At 41.1% G+C, this 16,591-nt stretch overlaps 1 protein-coding gene across 3 annotated transcripts in view; it reads left to right on the forward strand.

The window, feature by feature from the left end:
• Positions 1 to 1,262: 1,262 nt before the first annotated feature.
• The window catches only part of PRKCA (protein kinase C alpha), a 190,112-nt gene continuing 174,783 nt past the window's right edge, over positions 1,263 to 16,591 (forward strand). The window contains exons 1-2 of one of the 3 annotated variants that reach the window (XM_087925061.1): positions 1,263 to 1,680; positions 13,910 to 13,941. In XM_087925061.1, the coding sequence (XP_087781187.1) occupies positions 1,508 to 1,680; positions 13,910 to 13,941 (205 nt within the window). In that variant the 5' untranslated portion in view covers positions 1,263 to 1,507. The remainder of the gene's footprint in view (positions 1,681 to 13,909; positions 13,942 to 16,591) is intronic. The other 2 variants (XM_087925060.1, XM_026711242.2) reach the window with 2 other exon arrangements.

A 16,591-nucleotide genomic window follows, 5' to 3' on the forward strand; every position in this document is an offset into this window, starting at 1 on the left:
TGGCCACGGGGATCCTGCAAAGATCGTGTGAAAAATGGCCATAAGTCACTTTTTTCTCATCCCTGTTGTAACTTTGAATGGTCACTAAACGAACTGGTGTAAGTCAAGGACCGCCTGTACGTGGCAGTTGCCAAGTGCCCAAATTCTGACCACAAGGATGCTACAACGGTCGCAAGCGTGAGACATGTTCGTAAGTGCCTTTCTTCCCTGCTGTTGTTAACTCTCATCAGCCATTAAACCAATGGCTGCCTAGAACAGCTGGGAGGCCACAGAAGAGGAAGAACTCTGGAGTGAGCAACAGGCTCATGTAGAGCTGTTTACACTGGGGAGAGGTTGCATTGGGCAACCTGTTTGCTGTGGGTGTGAGAAAAAGCTTTCAAACTTTTGGGTGTTATTGGCACCGGGCTGCACAAGTGGGTTTGCTACATTCTGGCTGCATGAGTAAGAAGGGCAGTCCGCAGGCTCCTGCTTGTGCTCTGGCTACAGGCGACTTCCTGGAAAGAAAAGCTTCTCAGGGCCACTGGTCTTTTGCAGCCGGGGTGACCTGCAAAGTGGCTGGCAACCACCTGAACCCCACAGGGCACAAGGGGTTGGAGGAAGGAAGCCACCTCGGTCTCCTCCGAAACTGCCAGGAGCCCAATTGACTTGCAAACCGCACCGAGCCCCGGGCCTCTCTCTATTTAATCTCCAAACTCCCTCATTCCCCCAGAAGCGCAGTGCACTGCTCATCCCGTGAAGGGGGACCCCCCTGAAGAGAGGGGTCGAGCCCCGGGGCTGAGCTTACTCCGGTTCCGCGCGGGTGACTTCCCCCGTGCGCGCATCTGAGCATTTCAAGGCCTCGGCGGTGCGTTTTGTGCGCATGTGGCAAAAGTATCTGTTGCGTGTGTCGGCCGCCCTCTTCTCACGCCCGTTGCGAACCTCCAGCGAGTCCGGGCTTTTGATTGACGGCGGCGGGGCGGGTCTCCCCGCGCATTGAATGCCACAGGTGATGTCCCCGGCCCTTCTGTAGGGCGGGGAGCATTGCAAACGCCTGTTCGGGGGGACACCCCCCTCCCGCGGGGGGCGTGGGTCTCCCGGCCGGCCGGCCTGCCCGTTGCCCTTAGAGACGGGCTTCCCCGGCTCGCGCTCTTCCTCCTTCCCGCGGCAGGGCGCCCAGGAGCGCGCCAGCAGGCGGGCGGGAGGGAGGGAGGGTGGGCGGACGGACGGGCGGGCAAGCGGGCGGAGCCGTCGGGTCTGGCCCGGGGCTGTGGGATCCTCCTCCCGCCTCCCTGCCGCGCGTGGCTCAGACGTCAGGAGGAGCCCAAAGCGGGCAGGAGGCAGCGCCCATCCCCACAGCTGCCAGAAGTGTCGGACGCGGCAGCCGGACGGGGCAGAGCCGGTTGCTTGAAAGCGGCTTCCTGGCTTTAGGGCGAAGTCGAAGGCAAAGCAGGAAGGAGCGAGAGGCGGTGCTGAGGGCGGGGGGGAAAGGGGGCTCTCTCGGGGACGGCGGGGGGGGCGCGCGCGCGCCATGGCCGACGTCTTCCAAGCCTCCGAACCCGGTTCGGGTCCCGACGCGGCTCGGCGGTTCGCCCGGAAAGGGGCCCTTCGGCAGAAAAACGTGCACGAAGTGAGGGACCATAAATTCATCGCGCGGTTCTTCAAGCAGCCCACCTTCTGCAGCCACTGCACCGACTTCATTTGGTAAGGAGAGCCGCCGATCCTATCTCCTCCGACCGCCTCTTCTCCCCCGGTTGCCCCCGGTGCAAGCAAGCCCCCTTTCCCTCCGCAGTGCCGGCGCCTCCCCTCAGTCTCTCCTTCCTCCCGCTTCAATCTGGCTTCACCCCGCTAGCCTTCCCCCACCCCCGAAAGGCAGCCCGACTCTTCGCGCCGCCGCCCCGAGCTGCCTCTGCCCCCGTCCTTCCTCCTTGAACTCCTCCGCAGATTTCCCCGGGGGAGTAACTGTCTGGGTGCAGGAAGAGAGAGCCCGCGGTCGGTCCTTTCAACTAGGTGCGAAGGATTTCCACTGGGAGTTAACTCCTGGAAAGGCGAGAAAGAGAGCCCCGAGAGCCAGCCAGCCAGAGAGCGGCTGTTCCTCTCCGCTCTCTTCCTTTCCTGAGCTTGTCACAACTTTGGCAGTTTTCCCCAATCTGGTACCTTCCAAGATGTATTGGACGCCGGTGTAGGTTCCTTCTCTGGAAACGATGGGAGGCGATGCCTCGCACCGTCTGGAGGACAACAGTTTGAGGAAAGCACTTTCTGAGTAGGTGTGTGTGTTGCTGAGCGTGAGGGAATCTGCCAGCACACCATTGCTTGCATATCTGTGGGGATAGATATTCATCTTTACTTCCATTGAGAAAGCTTTTGGGCGCTCCTCCAGATTGCCAGAAAGGCATCCTTGTTGCATGGTCGCTCTGGAGAGATAATTAAGCAGTATTTCACCGTTCTCAAAGGCACTTCCTCCATTGAAATCTTCCTTCTGTGTCAACTCTGCCACTCCCACTGACCACAAGCTATTCCTGAACCACTTCTGCACTAGAGAAACATACACATTCAGGTCGATCCTTTGCACAAGCTTCATCAGTACGAATTGATTCCCCCCCCCCCTTTGTCTGTAAAAGACATTTTTCCTCTTCCTTCTTTCTGAGAAAGGGACCTTTGTGTGATAACCCTTGAAAGAGAGCACCTTTCTAACATTGTTGCCAGTGTGTTTGGATAGATAGATAGACAGGATAGATAGATAGACACATGATAGAGATTAGGTAGGTAGGTAAATAGACAGACAGAGAGACACAGACAGGCATAACATACAAATGATAGAGATGAGAGATAAACAGACAGACAAATGATAGAGATGAGAGATGGATAGATAGACAAATGATAGAGATGAGAGATGGATAGACAGACGGAGACAAATGATAGAGATGAGAGATAAACAGACAAATGATATAGATGAGAGATGGATAGACAGACAAATGATAGAGATGAGAGATGGATAGACAGACAGACAGACAAATGATAGAGATGAGAGATGGAGAGACAGACAGTCAGACAAATGATAGAGATGAGAGATGGATGGATGCCAACTACAGTATATCCCAGGAAAGAAGCTGTTGTGTCTGTATTCCCACTTGCTGCTTTGCTGACCCAGTAATGTGTATGACCTAACATGTGCCCTCCAAAGGAGATGTGTGTATGTTGCGTTGACTTATTAGCCTTTAAATCAGTATTTCTCAATCTTGGCAACTTAAAAGTACACACATCTTTTACTTGCCAAGGTTGGGAAACAAATGATTTGGGCCCCTCCCTTCTATGTAACACCTCTTTTCCTTAGAAGAAATGGGAAACCCGAAGCTCTTCATATATTGCTGAACCACACCCCTCTGTATCCCTTATCACTATATCGTGGTTAGAATTACTGGGAAGCCATTGTAGGAGAAGACCAGATGTAAAATACCTACTTTTCTACATCTGGAAAATTGTAGGTTCCTCATCTTGCTTCTAACTCATGTACTGGCTGACATGCTAAAATGAAGAAACCGACATCTGCTCTCTACTCTTAAAAAAATCCTTTGCCTTCCGTTGCCCACAATTATCTTGTTCATCCATTGAGCTGAGTTTATTTCATAAGGGGTTGATAAGCATTATTCCCTTTATCTGCCTCTTCCTGGTATGGAATACTGATTGCTAACAACTGTTCAGCAGCGACTTCCTAAATTAATAAGAAAATTGTATTGAGTCCCTGACATCACATCAGAAACTGACACAAATTGATTTGTTCTTCCAACACAGGGATTATACTAATATGTCCAAAAGGTTCATCTAGGCTGAAAAAAAATAGAGGTAATAATACCATTATATATGTCTTCTATGAATAATAGCAGATATTCAAATTAAGGGCATCACTACATTCCAAAATACAGTGGGAATGAAAACCTTGCAAATCATTCCTTAAGTCTTTTTCCTGACAATTTCTTCCTTAGACCCAGACTTTTTTTTTGGGAAAACACTTCTGCCTGACGTAGCCTTTCTGGCCATGTTCACATGACATATTTCCTACTGATTAATCCACAGTTTACTTTATATATTGTGATGGACAGAACACTGCATCATGAGCTAACCATGGGCTAGACATGAATGCGATTGCTTGTTTATGTAAAGGATAACTTATTTATACGAAACTTATCCAACTACTGTGTACTGGCTAGAGATGCTTCCGGCTGTAGTTTTGTAAAAGAGATTCTTTTTTCTCCCCAAATTCTGGAGCTCTTTCATGCTCTACTTGAATTCTGTATTGATTGTCTATCATTCATCTGCTTTATTACTGGCCTTTAGAGACGTTCCTTCCCCTTCTTCTTTCTGATCTATCTTGCTCTTTAATGAAAAGCCTTCAGTTCTCACTAGCTACAGTATTGACATAGCATGCTAACGGTTTACGCTCAAGTCTTCGTCATGGAACTTGCAAGGTAATGCTGGGACCACCAGACGCTGTCCAACTAACCCTAGGATAGTTGTTACAACATTAGGGGAGATCGACACATATGTTGCCTTGAATCCCCCTGAGAAAAAATGGGATGTAAATAAATAAAAGCATATAGCTATAAACTAACTAAATACGACAAGTATGAATTTAAAGGGCGTGCAACATGACTTGCTGTCTCATTTTCTTGTTCTAACAAGGCTCCGTCTAAAAGCAAGACCTATAATCATTTTTTTTAAGTAAAACATAGCTGTGGTTATTTGTGAATTAGATCAGAACAGTAAACGTGTTGGGGGGAATGTTAAAATCTCTCCCACTTCCACCCCAGAAGTCACTTGAAAACAACAGGCCAAACCTGTCTTTTAATTGAAAGGGCAAAAATACAGTATCTGTATTTCCCTGGAAAATCAATTTGCAACACTCTGTGTGTTGATAACTTGTAAAAATGACATGGTGAAAAAAATGGATTCCCTTGCTCCTGTTTCAATTAAATTCCAAGTCCTTCAGCTGTGTTTTTAAACAAAGACAGAAATAGCAGATTTATCAATTCACGCCTAGTTTGCATCTAATTTATCAATTGTCATTTGGCTTTTACTCTTCGTCATGTTCATTTACAGAGTTCTTAACTAATTAATAGTTATTGGAGATCAGGTCTTCATATTCTAACAATGAAACCAAGGGTTAATTTCTTTTTAATGTCAGTATAAGTTAATAACTTAGCATTCTGTATTTAACAGTAGAACAGAATTAAGGTTTCTTAATTTTAATTCTGGTTTATTATCATTACACAAAATCGGTGGATACATAGGATAACAGTCACTTTTGCTGTGCTTTTTAGGCTAGGGAGAGCACTAAGATAAATCACATTTTTATTCATGACTCGTTGCTTTTAAAGAAGCCAGAATCTGGAAACTGTTCCGTCTTGCTTCTTTTGAGAACAGTAAGCCAGGAATCCTATTAAGATAGTTATGCTAAACAGACTATAGAAAGAGGTTTCCTGGTTTGTTTGGTTATGTATACCGAGCAGAGATGTCAAAGATTTCCCATGCTCTAATAGCCATTGTAGGAGAAGACCTGTGCTAGTCTGGGTGGAAAGAAATCGAGAGGAGTTTTGTGGCACCTTTTCTTGCTAAGATATTTTATTAAAACTCATAAGCTTAAAAGAGGCATAGAGTGTCTAGACAGATGTAGGAGTTAATTTTGAGTGAGGCGGGGGGGGGGGGAAGAAAGGAGAACACGGCGTGGGGAGAAAGGAGAAGACAGAGTAGTTATGCAAACACAGATTATATGTCAGACAGATTACAAGTATTTTACCAATTACAATATGTTAAAAATACATTGCGTGTCCTGTGCTGGCATGCCCTGGAAAATGAAAATGATCTGATTTTTATGCTGTCCTTGTTTTGAATCCTCATGACAAAGTTGTGTCCATTAATTTTTTTTTCTGCAAACTTTTTTCCCCATTTGACCTACATAGACTCCAGAGGGGCATTGCTGACAGATGATAGCATATTTCATATTAGAAGAAGAGCATGTGAAGGTGCTTCTGACCGTGTGTGTATCTATATGCATGTGGGGGCCTAGGATAGTGCTGTTGATGTAGGAGTTTTTATTTTATGCCACCCGTCTTACTAATATAGCAACTCTGAGAAGTTTACAATGTAATAAAACGTAAAAAAAAAGACATGGCAATTAAAAGTAAGAGGGTTTAATAGAACAGGTAAAAAGCAAGATAATGTTGGGGCTCTTCTCTACTCCATCAGCCACCCCAATGTAAGAGATCCATGTCATGTCTCCAAGTGAGGCGGCAGAGCCAAGTTTCCAGGGTCTTCTGAAAGACCAGGAGCATGGGGACAGATTTCACCTCCAGTGGGAGAATATTCCAAAGGGTGGGAGACACAGTAGCAATAGCAATAGCATTTAGACTTATATGCTGCTTTACAATGCTTCACAGACCTCTCTAAGCAGCTTACAGAGTCAGCCTATTGCCTCCCCAATACTGGGTCCTCATTTTACCAACCTTGGAAGGATGGAAGGCTGAGTCAACCTTGAGCCGGTGAATGCTTGGAGTGAACAGTGAGTTAGCCTGCAATACTGCATTCTAACTCTGCTCTTGGAACCCACCCCCCAACTGAAGTTATTTGGTAGGTGGGATATAAGTAGGCTGTTCTGCTGGAATGAGTGGGTGAGTTAGTCTCATTCGGGTGAAACAGCTCCTTAGATGCTGGGGCCCCACATGCTATTTCTTGATGCGTTGTATGGCAAACCTCAATGTGAAGGGTGTGTGTGTGTGTGTGTTACCACTGCATTTTCTCGCTGTCTAGTTGTTTTCTCTCTCTCCCCCTTAAGTTGAGCTCAACTCAACTTCTGATAGGTACATGAATGCATGTAGGGTTTTTTGGCAACAGTTCAGAATAGTTTGCTATTGCTTTCCTACAGGGTGCCTTTTCACTCCTGAAATTCCCTGGGGGTTATGTCTATGTACGTTCACATGTACACACTGCTTATTATGGAGAAACAAATATGTGATATATTTAGGACCTTCATCAAATTCATTCTGAAGTGTATATAATGTCAAATGATTTGGCAATTGCCAAACAGGCAGGGTGGCCTTTTCTTCTCTTTATTAATAAAGTCAGTAAAGAACTACACTAGGTTTCTGTTACTGGCTTACTTTTGATGGAAGGAGGACTTAAAATACTTTCAGTATTTTTCATACGTATTCAGTATTGTACATGTGTATTGGGGGAGAAGGAATTCTTAAGGTTTATTATGGTCTTAGAGTACAAATGAGACAAAATTCTCCACATAGCAAACCTCAAGCCAGGTAATAAATTCCACTGGGAAGTCAGAAAATAATATTTCTTGATTAAATCCCAAGCTTTTATCATGTAAACTAGGTAAAGCTATGCGGTTAAACGTGTTTATATATATTGTTGTATTTTAGTTGATTAACCATCAATTGCATCCAGACTAAATTAGTTTAACTAATAGCCACCAAAAGCAGTGATGCAACTTGTACAGTACTCTATATGGTTTTATAGAGTGTGAAATTTAGTCCAGATTCAACCATGTAAGTGACCCAGCATACTTCTCCTTTATGCTCATCTTGCTAGCAAAACATGACTAAGTATTCATGTGTCGCAACAATTTACATTCAATTCATCTTGCTTTTACAGTACTTGCATGTGATGGTTTGTTTATCTAAGGGCGGGCTCAATACATAAACATTGCAAGATGATTGAAAAGTAGAGTTTCCAGGATGTAGCCCTGTTTAAACTAACTTAAGGCATCTTACATTGAACACAATGGTACTCTCTGAATGGTTTCTTTGAAGACATTTCGAATTTAGGAAATAGTAGTAGAAAACAGAGTGGTCCTTGTTCCATTGTGCATGAGCATCCAAAAAATAGCTGTGTTTGCATGCTTAATCATGGTTTGTTTGTTTGTTTACTAGATTTATATTGCTACTTATTTTCACATAGTGACTGAAGGCGGCTTACAAGAATATTTAAAAAATCATATAAAAACAATAAAACTAATGAAAGTGAGAATCATAGATAATAAAATACCCCCCCCAGCCCCCACCTTGACAACAACACATCACACAAGCCATTTAATGGGCTCCACCCCATGCTGGGTTCCCCAGGCCCGCTGGCAGAACCAGGTCTTCAGTGCCTTCCAGAAGAGTGTGGGTCCCAACAGGTGTATCACCCTAGGGCAGGGATCTTCAAACTTGACCGCTTGTCAAGTTAGCTCAGGAATTCTGGGAGTTGAAGTCCACAAGTCTGAAACTTGCCAAATTTGAAGAGCCTTGCCCTAGGGGATAGGACCTGCAACATTCCTTGTGGGTCCCATTCGCTCTGGCGGGTTGGGTAGATGTGACTGGCAAGAGACATTTGTTCAGATAACCTGGTTTAACCATCATTTATGGAATTACCCAAATTTTCTGATTTCACATAACATGTTGAATAGTAAATATAAGCAAGGTTTGCTAAGACATTAAGATAAAATATGATTCTCTAGGTTGTTGTTCCTTTCAAAACCAGGTACTTTGGTCTGAACGAATTGGAATATATATATTTTTAAAGATGATAAAAACAGGAGTAGATTGGATTTTCTCACATATATAGTATATTCAAGGAAAATGAGTACATTATACACAGTTAAAACTTTGTATCCTAGAGATTTGTAACTCTTGTCTAGTAGAATCAGAATACAGAATATCCTGGGCAGAGTGTCTGAACGTCCTGAATTAAGGTATAATCTGTCCCTTAAGGGAAAGCCTACAAGTACCACAGAGAGTAACACCCCTGGATACAACAGATTTGAAAGAGAGAAGAGGTTACGCTGTTATTGGCTTTGTGTTTTTTCTCCTCTGTATACTTGTTGAAAATACCCTGTATGGGCAGTGGGAAGAAACTAAAGAAAGAAAATAGGAAAAATGGAAAATGTCATGGATTTTTAAAAAGTCACAAAGGATAAAAATGACCAGTGATTTGAGACCACCTGGGAACAGAAGGGTTATGCAGAAGTTAAATTATCCATTGGCTGTATTGTCAAGTACAGAGGGATAATTAATGCATTTTAAAAGCTACAGTACTTTGAAATTCCTCTTGTACAACTTGATTTATATATTGTTAAATTTGTACTCCAGCTTTACTCCACAAGCTCAAAGTAGTACTTATATTAGCTCTGCCCTTCTTCTTAGAGCAAATGGGTTAAATGGGGAGACAGAGAAAGAGAATGAGAGACAGAAACAATATGCTGAGTTCAGAAATGGTAAGTTTCGTGGTTGAAGCAGGTTACTTTAGCCCTTATTTCCCTCTCTGACTTGTGTTTCTGTGTTAGCAGTAAAGGAGTTATATGTATATTCTTCAAAGCTTTTTTTATAGTTTATAGGAGAAAAATATCTGCCCATTGAATTACAAGATCTTATCTCAGAAGACATTTAATTACAACCATTTATCAAAGATGCTAGCAATCATTATGTAAACAGTGTGTTAGAGTTAATCAGTAGTACAGGTTGTCCTCAACTTACAACCATTCATTTTGTGACCATTTGAAATTACAATGGCACCGGAAAAAAACCTTATGACTGTTTTTCACATCAATTATTACAGCATCCCCGTGGTCACAAGATCAGAATTCAGATGCCTGACAACTAACTCATATTTATGATGGTTGCAGGGTCCCGGGCTCATGTGAACCCCTTTCGCAACCTTCTGACAAACAAAGTCAACAGAGAAACCAGATTCACTTAACAACCATGTTACTAACCTAACAACTGAAGTGATTCATTTAACTGTGGCAAGAAAGGTTGTAAAATGTTGGCAAATTTCATTTAACAACTGTCTCGCTTAGCAACAAAAATTTTGGGCTTAATTGTGGTTGTAAGTTGAGGATTACCTGTCTTTATCAAATATGTTGTTGTTGAACTAAAAGAAGAGCACCTGTGATTTTAATGGGTAATGCTGGCTATTTTTTCCTGTGTAATTCTTACATGATGAGTATTTTTAAATTTATTTTTAGATAGGTATTCAATGAATATTTTTTTTATTTGTTTGAATTGTTTGTATTGAAAATATTCACAATGCAGAAATGGTAATCAATAAGCACATTTTTTTAAATTTAAGTTTTCTGTCTTGAGGCAGTGGATAGAAATCATGTTTTATTATTAAAACCTTAACTTCGACCCTGTGGTAAGAGGCTAACAGCTGTTTTTAACAACATCAATTTGGATATTTTTGTAGCATTATTGTTTGCGCCTTCAGAGCTTGCTAACATTTGCAGAAGTAAGGACTTTTTTTTTTTTTGAAGTAGGCCAAAAGAATATTGAAGTCAAACATTTATGTCCTGGTTACTGATAGGTAATAGACACTGTTAATCTATATTTAAACTCCTACAGTGTGTTCATAGAAATAAAGCAGACAAAAAAGCCTCTTGCCCATATGAAATCTCTACCTTATTATGGAAACATAATTGTTTACCATTCTGTGGTCTCTGAAAAATTCTTCCTTGCAGCTGGATTTAACTAAGTTAAATATCTAAGTGGGATTGCATCTGTTTTACTTGGACACAGGATTGCTCTTCCACTGGGACCTTTTCTCTCTCCCATGACCCGTGCGTTGTTAGTTGCTGTCAAGACAATGTCAACTCCTCGCGACCCAGTGAATGGTTGCCCTGAACTGTCCTCAGTTTTAGATGGCTGATCCTTGTTAGGATGGCACCAGGGGCTGCTGTTATTATACCAACCCTTCACCCTGCCAGTCGTTCTCTTTCGTATTTTCTTTCAACCCGACTAAGCATGAGATTATCTGTCTAATTATCTGTCTCTTTGCCTGAAGTGTCCATAGCTTGATGGCTGGTCTTGTCACTTGAGCTTTTGTGGAAAGTTTAGCTTTGATTTCCTCGATATTGACTGATCTGTTTATCAGGCAATCCTTGATATCTGCAGTATATGGGTTCCCCCCACCCCCCCATCTTGTGCCTTTATTGTCCAACTTGCCCATCCATATTATATTCTTGAAAATATCATGGTCCAAACAAATCAGATCTTGGTACATATGGAAATTTTTCTGTACTTAAAAGAACTTTGGCCTTACATAACCATTTTTCCAACAGTATTTCATCATTTGGGTGGTTGTAGTTTCATTGCTTATCCAAGCCAATTGAAATTGTCAGCTATATATATTTCCCCTCAGTCAAAGATAAAATTACTGATATTACCAGTTGTTAGAATCTTGCTCGTCTTTCATTAAAGTGCAGGCCAATTTTGAGACTATAGTCCTTGATCTTGATAAGCAGATAGTTCAGCACATTTTCATGTATAGCCAATAATTTAGTATCATAAATACAATAACAACTTTCAGCATGCACAATCCTTATGTCTTTTATAAGCTATGAAATTCCATTTTTGAAGGTTGGGAAATCATTTAGCGCAATCTGTGAATGGGACTATTGCCCTTTTCCATCGGAAACAGTTGAAGTCGGTCATCACTTCTCATCTCTTTATTTTCATAAAACTTTCAGTAGGGAAACCTGATTTTCAGGCCACAGATAGAAACGTGGAAGTCAAAGGTTAGCTCCAGAGAAGTCTTAGACTGAAAAAATGAAAGTCAATGTTGGCTTAAAAAGACAGGAAAAACAGGCCCAAATGGGAAAATGGAATTGATATAGGGCACTTTTTCTGTGTGCCACTATAGAGAAATTTTCCTGATAGTGAGAACAATTAATCAGGGGAAAGGCTTGCCTTCAGAAGTTGTGGGTGCTTCATCACTGGAGGTCTTTAAGAAGAGATTGGACAGCCATTTGCCAGAATGGTATAGGTCAGGATCTCCTGTTCGAGCAGCGGGATGGACTAGAAAACCTCCAAGGTCCCTTCTAACTCTGTTTTTCTATATTCTGTTGTAGATATCTTTGTTAACCAAATTTTGAATGGAATGTGGAACTAAGAGAAAGTTTTACCGGTATTCCTAGAAGCCGCTCTTCTGACCATATACATATAGTATACCCTTATATTTCATATGGTCCAATGAGATGCAGGAACCCAGAATCTTATAGCCTGTGGTTATAAAAATGTTTAAATTTAATACATTTTAGTTTCAGATGATAAAGAGTTTCTCTACTAGAGAAGTAGGTTTGTGCATAAAGTGACTCTTAAGTAATTATGAAGCATACACCTCAGATATTTATAATGATCATTGAGCTATCAAGTAATATTATTTTTGAGACAGGTTAAGGACAACATTTATGTGCTTCAGTTATTTTATGAGACTGCTCACTCATCAATGACTTCAGGTGTTTTACAGAATCATGAGAGTATATGTCATATGTCATGACATATGTCACCATATGTCATGCACACACGTTTGCACATAATAAGAAATCGGAAGGTGTAGAGCAGCAATTATTGAACCCAAGTAACGTAAATGGTTACTTTTAATTAAACTTAAATATAGAATGCTGGGGCCCATGATTCCTGTGAGAATGAAATTAATGGAAGTTGTAGCTAGTTACCTTAGCATCTCCATGCCTTCCAACTACACTTCCCAGAAACCTATAGGTTGGATGGCACAAGGGAAGATGGGAGGCCCATATCTTTGCCCTCTTCCCTGCCTCCCTCTGACCCTTGTTAGGTCTGACAGGTAAGGGGCTGCTTTGAAACTGAGACTAAAATTTGAAATCTCTTAATGGCAGTGGGTGGCGAGAGAAGGATGAGGTAGTAGGTGGCAAAATAGGTCTAGCTGGGGGGCACTAGGTCTAGCTGGTAGTGGGTGGGTGAATCCTCTTCACCCCTGGGGGAGGGCGCTCTTGGGGACATACCAGGATGAGGGGCAGGGTATTATAATTTTCCTTATGATCCATGGCTCCCTTTGTTTCCCTTCTTCCCGGCAAAATGGCACGCAGTTTTGTGTGTCAGCCAAGAAGGAATGATTTCTGGTGCTCCGTGCAAGCTTCCCGCAAACACAGCCAGTGGGAAAGCTGGTAGGAAGTCATTCTTCTGCTCTGTTTAGTAAGGAAATACATCTGAAATGATGACTTAATAGATGACTGGTGGCTTCTGTATGTGCATGTACTTCAGATTATAATTCTCTTTGTAATATATGAAACGTCAATTTACAAAGGCAACTGCTGATCAAATATGAGTGTCTACAAGAGTGCTTTTTGTATTTTTGAATAGTCAGTCTAGTATGAAAAATAATGTCTTCCTGAGGAGAGGTGGACTAGACTATAGGAAAACTCCCAATAATTGAATATCTTGGCTTGTGGATCTCATATTCAGCTTTCGTAGAAAAGTTGTCCACTGTCTTCCATATATATTGATCTACAGCCCCATAATTCTGAACAAGGAACAGATGCTAGGGGAATTGGAGTCTAATTTATCTAGAGAATGCCAGGTTATCAGGGTTTGAATTAGACACATAGCCAAATATGAGACTTTGGACTTTAAAAGCTGCAAAGATAGTTTAATCATTAATTATCACAACATCAAAAGGAATCCTAATAGAGTGATATGAATCATTACATTGTCAAAATAATATTACTTTTTTAAAAAAAGTCAAGAAGTGCCTTCCAAAGAAATTTGGATTTCATTTGAATAAACGGTAGCCCATTTTTTCTCATGTGGCAGAATTTAGTAGAGAAAATGTTAAGCTACTAGTACATACAGTATCAAATAGAAGATAGCCTGCATTATTTGTCATATTAAGTGTACCACATCACAATGTTTCCACATTACATTGATATATTATATCATTGTGCAATAGTTCACAAATTTTCTTCAAAACTGAATATAGGAATTTGGGGAGGGGGAAACTGTTTTTAGTTGAAAGTAAGAGATCTTAACAGCTTCATTTTGCTCTGACAATAAGTTTAAACATATTGTAGATCAGTATTAATTTAATATCAAAATATATTTCTAAGTCTTTTCTTTTTTTCTCCTCCTTACAGGGGGTTTGGAAAACAAGGGTTTCAGTGCCAAGGTAAGATATAAATGATTTTATAATGGTTTCTATTTCTGTTTTAATAATTAAATCTAGGTAATGTATGAACCTCAAGAAGGAATTAAGCGTGTTAAAAGGAGGATATAAAATTATCTAAAAGGATGTGTATTGTTTAATCATTTATCTCATGAATGGAATCATGCACAAAAGAGTTTCATTTCAGCAGAGTTTCCTAAAATTAAATGTCATGTAATCTGCATATAGAGAACTCTTTAATTTTTCATGAAAAGAATCTTTGTGGTTTATTTTGGTAGAGAACATTTCTCTTGTCGGGAGCTGCTGTCTCTGTGTGGGTGTTTTGAAAAGTGGTTTCACTCTCTGTTGGGTTTCCTTTAATACTCCCTTCTACCTTTTCCTTCCGTTATTAATTGGCATTAGTTTTATATTCATCTGGACCTTTGGTCATTGACTTTAATTGGTTTATTTTGTGGCATGGTGTAAGAGAAGACAAACTATCTCAAAGTAGTGTTTGTTGCTTGCAGTGAAGTCTTTTAAGTCTTGGGACGGAGAAGAAATCCATTTCTGTAAACTGCATTAACAGTAATACGAATCATATTATGTACTCAACAAAGGTGAACCATATGCTTTGAATATGAATATAAGAACTGTGTTGCCATACATCAGACTATAAATTCATCTACCCCAGTATGATCTAGGCCAGACCTCAGTAGCCCTCAAAGGACCTAGACAGAAGACTTGCTTCATTTTCTCTTGCCTGGAGATTTTATGGATCAAAACTAGAAATTTGAAATGTGTGCCTTGGCCTCTTTCCTGATGCCTATAATTTTATAATGGGTATCCTTTCCCTGAGATGGCTAGGGAGCATTAATATGCTATTAATATCTCTAAGCAATATTCTTCCTGTTTACACTTTAATATTGTTATTGAGTGTTGATTGTATAAGTTGGTGTTTTACCATGGAAACCATTTGTATTAGCTAGATGAATGAAGCAGCATTTAGTCTGATAATTTCATCCTGTCAGAGAGCAAACGATGGTAGCAGCTGAAAATTGGGATACGTGATATCTACAAGTTTTTATTTTTATTTTTTGGAAAGCCTTTGCCCTGGGATTGTCTGATCCGATTATCGACTTGATAAATATTGTTGGCATGAACCTTTGCTGGGGTCATAACCACCATACCACAAAACCTATATTTAACGGTTTTGAAATTTGAACCAGGAGATTTGAACTCTGATTTTAAAGAGATACTGAAAAGGAAAAGAGCATTAAATTACAGTCTCTTACAGCTGATAGCTAGCAATATATTGTTGAATCTTGTCACACTTACAAAGGAGATGGTTTTCCTTGTATTAAACGTTCAGAAGTTAGAAAAATGTAGTGCCACTTTGGGAGAACTGGAATGTTCCCAGTTCAAATAGTTCCTTTGCAGCCTTAAATAACCTCCTGGTCATATTACCATATCTAAGAAGGAGATGCGAGTAGTTCTCAACTTAAAACATTCATTAAGTGACTGCTCCAAGTTACAGTGGCACTGAAAAAGTGATTTACTCTATTAGTCACATATAAATTTTTCACACTTATGACCATTGCAGCGTCTCCGTAGTCATGTAATCAAATTTCATTTAGTGACCATTTGAAGTTACAACAGTGCTGAAAAAAACAACTTATGACCATTTTCTCACACTTACAACCTTTGCGGCACCCCCATGGTTAGGTGATCAAAATTCAGATGCTTGGCAACTGACTCATATTTATGACGGTTGCCGTGTCCTGAGCTCATGTGATTATCTTTTGTGACCATTCTAACAAGCAAAGCCAATGGGGAAGCCAGATTCACTTAATGATGTGTCGCTAACCTAACAACTGCAACGATTCACTTAATAACTGTGGCAAGAAAGGTTGTAAAATGGGACAAAATTCATTTAACAATTGTCTTGCGTAGCAACAGAAATTTTGGGCTCAGTTGTGGTAGTAAGTTGAGGTCTACTATACATTCTCTTGTCCCAAAGGTGCTTTTTTTCAGGAGGCAACTGGACTTTGTTCTTTCTTTTGAAGACATTTCGCTTCTCCTCCAAGAAGCTTCTTCAGCTCTGACTGGATAGTGGGGAATGGAAGGCTTTATATTCCTTGCAGACAGCTGGTCATTTGCATCATTTTAGAGCAGGGCTGCCAAACTCACATCATCATATCATTGTCACATGATGTATCATGACTTTCCCCCCCCTTCGCTAAATTGGGCCTGGGTGTGGCCAGCACATGATGCATCCGGCCTGGGGTCGTGAGTTTGACAGACCTGTTTTAGAGGGTTGGTAAAGCACTTGGAGGTTTATCTGTGTCCTCAGGGTCAACTGAAGCTTCTTGGATGAGAAGCCAAATGTCTTCAAAAGAAAAAAACAAGAAAGTCCAGTTGCCTCCTGAAAAAAGCACCTTTGGGACAACCATGATCTGGATGGCTGAGAATCTCTTCAGACTTTTATACATTCTCTTTGGAGCAGTTTGTCAGAATTGGTATGAATTCATTTCAAGTGCTATACCAGTGCTAGGTTTTACACCTTGTTCTGAGTACGGATATTCATGAACCATGGGAGAGTTAATGTTATACAATAGTTCAGCTGCTGAATTAGGAGCAGGAAGGTGCAAGTTTTGATCCACCTCTAACCATGGAG

This window comes from Pseudonaja textilis, chromosome 2, assembly GCF_049901715.1.
Source record: "Pseudonaja textilis isolate UNSWEBS1 chromosome 2, rPseTex1.2, whole genome shotgun sequence".
Classification (NCBI taxonomy): Eukaryota; Metazoa; Chordata; class Lepidosauria; order Squamata; family Elapidae; genus Pseudonaja; species Pseudonaja textilis.